This window comes from Acomys minous (assembly GCF_964271855.1).
Source record: "Acomys minous genome assembly, chromosome: 14".
NCBI lineage: Eukaryota > Metazoa > Chordata > Mammalia > Rodentia > Muridae > Acomys > Acomys minous.
In genome coordinates, this window is record NC_140496.1 from 98,488,517 (window position 1) to 98,494,765 (window position 6,249).

Sequence of the window (6,249 nt, forward strand, 5' to 3'; positions counted from 1 at the left end):
AGTGGGAACAGAGGGCTACAAACGCCAGCTAACTAGGTGCCCAGCATCGGGGAAGGTGTTGTGCTTTGCCGCTTGTCAGACCTCAACCTCTGCAAGTGGGAGTTGCTGGCTGTTTAACAAGCCTTCAGAGCACTGCCAATCTAAAATGGCTGCTTGGTAATACTTTAATTGCAGTTTCGTGGAAACAAATTGCTTTTTAACTGCAGTAAGCATTCCTGTGACTTGGCTGGACTGACAATAGGTGAGTTTCAGTAACAGAACCAAGATGAACATTAACTTGTAAGTGATTGGTGTTTGCAACAACCTCCCAAAGTGAGGGCGGGGCAGAGAGCACCCAGGATGGGAAACGGCCCCACTACCCGCCCCCCCCACCCGCCCCCACCCCAAAGTCTCTTTGGGCAACCACTTTTTAATTTAGAACAATTATTTAAGCTATAGGAAACCTCTTCACCCCGCTCTTGATACACAGCTCTTGGATTCACTGTTTGTTCCATAATTTATTGACCCTAAGAAATATTTTATGTAAGCAGTACTGCGCATTAGAATCTTACTATATTGACATTTAAAAGCATTTAATTTAAGAGCTTCATTTTAGATTATTAGTTGTTTCAAATATCAGTGTGAAAAAGGGCAGCAGAAAGAACTTAAATATAGTTAATATTAAGAGGTTGGCAATTTCACAGACCTCATTTCCACGAGACAGTCCCCTCACTTTGGGTTTTTAAAGACACAACAGTCCATGTTCAACTATTCCTAATAAACCAGGAGAGGCTGGGACTAGCTTCCTGTGGGGAGTCGGCGTGGAACGTCTTCGGGCTCCTCAGCTTTGCAGGATGTGTACACCTAGACAGGCAGATAGGTAAAAACAAACAACACCCAACAACAAACCCTTCAGAGGACAATCTTCTCACGACACCGTTTCATTAGCAAGAGTGACAATTTGCATGATTGAGGCATTTATATGTATCATAAACATAATTTTTTATCTGGAGTTCAGCAAGGCTCAGTAATCCCTGCTATTTATTTTTAAGTGTGCCTTCCTTGCAAGGACCAGGGCCTGTCTTGCTGTGTGGCGTGGTTCACGTGAAGCCCTTTCACACAAACACACACCCACAACATCACAAGTGCAACGGAAGAAAGGTGGGTAAGCTCAGGAATTCTTTTTTTTTTTTCCAAAGAAACACTGGATTTTGGGGGAGGACCCCCACACAATCACTGCTCACATCAGAATACCCCTGAGTGTTTTTAGGAGCTGTCTAGCCACGTGGAGCATCCCCATTACAGGGGGGTTTTATTGTTTGAAATGCCTCTGGTTTCAAGAAAGTGTTTTACCTAAAGCAAGACTACTACTTAAATACGTTCTATTGTATATTCACAGCTCCATTAGTCCTTCTCCAATTTAGCACATCAAAGAGAAGGCTTCATCGCTTGCATGCGGATTATACTAACATGAGTGACATTTGTAATCTTATAGGTCTGCAACCTAAGAAATGCTTTTAGAAGCTCGTTAGGAAATATGCCACAGTGCTTGAGGAGCCAGCCATATAATAGTTCATTTAAAAGGCGGTAATGACCTTTGCCCTCCCCATTACTGAATGCCATACTGTATTACTAAAAGTTATTAGCCACGTCCTTTGAATTTCTACACTACATGTGACATGAGTGCTTTTGTTAAAAACATAGATGTCTGCTCTCCTCTGAACAACAGCCCACCCCCCCCCACCCCTTTCCTGGAACAGACCAAATGCTTTCAGAGCATCTTAAGGGGGAAAAGAGAGGGTGTGTGGCTTTAGTCAGAACAGGTTTAAGAGAAATTCTGCACAGTTCTAACCCAGGTATTGCGTGTGCATGAGTTTCTTTATCTTGTTATTCCTCTTGATTTTTGTTGTTGTTTTGTTTTGTGTTTTGTGGTATAAACTACAAGCAAAACGATTCCCTTTAATATCCTTTTAAATTTTCCTACAGGAGAGGTCTGCAGTTTCAACAGCTAACTTTTCTTCCTGGCTTGGGATCTTTAGAAGTAGGAAGTTAGTAGAAAACGCTGCTCAGTCAACACCCACTTCTGTTTTCAGATAGCATTTTTCTTCATCAGGAGCTTTGCTCAAACAAAATAAATCACCATTTTTATTTTTTATTTATTTATTTATTTTTTTTAAAGAAAACAGCATTGGCAGCACGAACGCCCTTGTTGTCAGCAGCCTGTGAGGCTGGGGCTGAGGTTTTGCCTTCACATAACTAGCCAAGGCACCACCCTGGCACCCAGGCCCATTTGACTCTGGCTAGGTCCAGTAGGAACAGGGCCGCTACTGAAGCACGGGGGCTCCACACCTTCCGTAGGAACTTCTGTGGGCACAGCTGGCGCTGTGGTGGTGTGGTGGAGCCTTAGCAACTAGGAGCCAGCAAAGGAGACCTGAATCCTCCCCCCCCCCCGCCCCCCCCCATAAACACAAGAAAAAGGACAGCCAGTGAAGAAGATCAAAAAGAACAAGGCCACAGCCAGGCAAGAGTCCCAGGGCTCACTGGACAAAGGCTGTTTTGCTCATCCAAGACCACCATGGCCAGTGAGTGCTGGAGCCCCCAAACTAGTGAGTGTACGGACCCACACAAGCAGCTCCAGAAACACCACAAACCTGATACGAGGTTCTGCTGTCTTTTTTTTTTTTTTTTTTTTTTTGGTAATGTACCTGTGACCAATACCCAAGGCTTTCCTACTGAGAGCAGACCTGAAACATCCAACAAGTTCTCGCGTTTACACACCAGAAATGCTGTTGACACCATGTTCTTAGTTTACAATAGCATAGGTAAGTAATCCGAGGACTACTTTATTAATCTGGAGCTAAATCAAGTCCATTTCTCCCATCCTAAATTTAAATGTTTGCTAAAGACAACAAAAATACTGCGAATCCTTCCAAAATACGTAAGAGAAAAGGCAGTGTTTAAACCCAAACTCTGTTGAATATTTTTCTTTTAAGTTTTTATTATTTAAATACACCATACTAGAGCAAATGCCTCTGAAAATATCACAAATAAAAGATTTTTTTTTCTTCATTCAGCAAATTAGAAGTAGGGGATGGGGATTCTACATAGTAGCGGCTATGAGCCTGATTTTTTTTTCCCTTTTCTTTTTTTTTAACCTTTGTCATGGGCGGAGCAACATCAGGACAAGAACATTCACATGCATACATACATTGTATTTTACAGAGATACAATAAAAGTGTTTGTGACTGGAATATCACAAAAGCCACATCTCTTTTTTTTTTTTAAACTCATGTTCAGTTTGATTGAAACACATTTCATTACAACACTTAAATATACAAAGAGCAAACAGAATGTTGTTAAGGTAAAACACAGGGTACAAACTCTGGCCGGTGCCCTGCTAATTGTTAATGAGGGTAGAAAGCAGATTCGGATGCTTCTTTTAATTAGCTTCATTAGTCATTTCCCTCCCCCCAAGCACCCTCCCCCCCCTCCCCAAGATGTCCTTCGGTGGATCTTTTTTCATTTTCGCTACCGTCTCCCATTAGCCCAGGTTCATGGAGTCCTTAATGTCCATATTCAGTCATTTTAATATACCAATAAATGCAGGAAGGGCACTCAAGACTAAAGAAGGTGCGATGGCATGGAGCTGGCACTGGTGCTAGCTACAAAGGTGACTTGTCTACTGAAGACACACGGGATCCACCTGTGATGAACAAAATCTGAGATGAAGGCACACATTCTGCATTACTCTGGCCTTTCAGCAGACCTGCAAGAAACAGAAATGGGCATCTTAGCTAAAAATGCTACATTTGAGAGGTACTCAACTCAAACAGCACAGCTGTGGTGGCTTCTACATCCACTAATCTTCTCTCATTAGATTACGTTCCAACCTCCGACTTCACGGAGGCTCTCCGTGCGCCTTACTCCGAAGCAGAACATGTTTTAGTAGCAGAGAAAATGAGATGGTAAACGGACTCTGAGAAGGTTCTGATGGAGACTTGTACCATCCTCTAACTCCGGTCCAGTTTCTCTCCGAAAAGCATCAATTGGAAGGTCTCCACTCATAGGGGAGATCTCAATGTTAAAAAACAAAACAAGCAAGCAAGCAAACAAAAATCACAGGGCCATCCAGAGCATGGTCCCTACCTAAGAAGTTTTGGGCTCAATTGTCTCACCTGTGGCAAGTGACTTAAATTGCCCATGCCTCGGTTTCCTCCCCTTAAAAGTAGGGTCGCAAAGCTATTACTTAGTATAAATAAGAGAGAATTATCATTCTGCTATTTTCACATAATAGGTCTTCATCCATGTTGGCTCTTCACTCTAGAAGATGCGTGTGGCAAGTTCAACGTTCAAATGTATAAGTATTCTTTTTCACGACTTCTTACCTTTGTCTCGTAATGTTACACAAACGTTACAGGCCTAGCACATGTGATGTGCTGATCACCTGAAAAGGACTGAAGAGCTCGGTCCAGTGTGACTGCCTAGCTCCAACATCCGAAGGCACAAATGGCAACGCGCAGCCACCACACACAATCTGTCTGCAATTACCAAAGTGGAATCACGTCTATAGGTTTTGAGGGGTTTTTAAATGACATTTGGAGCATCTCAGGAACTTCTCCTTTCACCCTTCCCCTAACTTACCAAAGACCCGAGTCTACAACCCCCACTTCCAAGCTAATTAAAGTGGTGGAGGCTCAATTCCCCAGAGTGGAAGCTCGGTGTGAGGAAGGTAATTTGTCTGTCCAGAACAAAGATGCGCCAGCAGCCAGCAAGCATATTTAATAAATGAGCATCAAATGTCCTCTGCGATGGATGCACACAACACCAATTATGTAACTAAGGGGAAACATGAAGTGCTGTGTAACCTAGAAAGCGTTGCTCAATCTTCCTCCAACTGAGGCATAAAACACTGTGGAAGGTGCCCTTACACCTCTGAATAGAAGGGGAAAAAAAAAATCCAGAGCAGGCAGGAGTCTATCTACAAGGGAGAAAATGAGTCCCAATTTCTGATTTTTCACATAGTCTAGACAGCACCATGGTGTGGGCACTCGTGAAACCTCCTACAAATGACAGAAGCCATGAGACTCCGTAGCTCCTCAAGACCACTGGACGCAGACTTTAGTCAATATGAGACGTCTGCTGAGAACCTTAAACTTATTTTCCTCAGAAGATACAAAAGCCAGTGCTTCAGTAAAGAAGCTGAGTACCGCATTCCTAACACCAGAAACACATTTCAGGAGAAAAAAAAAAGTTTAAAAGGACCAGATGACAGGGCTGATACGCCTCATACAGTCAACAGCCTTTAAAGGGTCACACAAATAATCAGCTCATTATTTTAAAAACAGAGAGGATGGCTAAATACATTTACTATGCACCGTGTACTAAGATGTAATTGGTTCTGCGAATGGAAGGAAAATAGCCAAAATAAATATCCAATTTTCTCAACCCCCAAACACGGAGAATAAGAAAAAAAGGAAATAATAAAATAGAACTATTTGTCATTTCTCCTCATCTCATCTCCCGTAGAAAAGAAACGCCACGGGGTTTTGGAGAAATCATTTTAGAGCATCCTCCAAAAAGCAGTTTATGTTCCACTAGGAAGTGTGTTTTCATTAACTCTTCCTCTTGCCTTCTCATTAATATCTCTCTGGACCACACTCTGCTTGCCCAGAACCTTTATTTACAAAAACTACCTTGCGAATTGACTGTGCTCTCGGTGAGCAGAGCACCAAGGGCAAAAACGTGAGACATTCGTGCCAACAGGGAGATGTGCTTAATTAACACCACCCCCCAAAACACAGCGAACCCGACGAGAGCATTTCCTTACGTTTTATTTCCTTATGCCTTTTATGTGCAATTAATTTTTGAAGGCCACCTGTCTCCCTCTGTTTTAGGAGGGAGGGACCCGCCAACATTTAAGAAAATACACACTGGTGGATTCTTTTCCATGGCCTGAACCATACTTTTGTGTTCCCAATAGAAACACCCTACAACTCCCATCCTGAACAAGGCATGGAAAGCAGAAGCCTCCGATAAAAAACACAACATAGGTGATCCTGTAAACACATAAAAATGACCAGTTCCACTTGCAGACGCCCCGTCACTGGCATTGTCTTATACCCAATAAGGTGCAACCGGAGTCCTGCTCAGCTTTATAAAGTGTCCCCTGCACTTAGTTGTGGCATGGCCACTGTCTGTGTTCACAATCTCACACACCATCCATTTTCCCCCTCTGTCCTCCTGTTCTCACCATGCATGCAAGCTGTAACA

General features: G+C 42.9%; 1 protein-coding gene across 2 annotated transcripts in view; it reads right to left on the minus strand.

Moving 5' to 3' along the window:
* Window positions 1-2,957: 2,957 nt before the first annotated feature.
* Window positions 2,958-6,249, minus strand: part of LMO4 (LIM domain only 4) — a 16,810-nt gene continuing 13,518 nt past the window's right edge. For both annotated transcript variants that reach the window (XM_084757839.1, XM_084757840.1), the window contains exon 5: window positions 2,958-3,745. In XM_084757839.1, coding sequence (XP_084613965.1) covers window positions 3,737-3,745 — 9 coding nt within the window. In that variant the 3' untranslated portion in view covers window positions 2,958-3,736. The remainder of the gene's footprint in view (window positions 3,746-6,249) is intronic.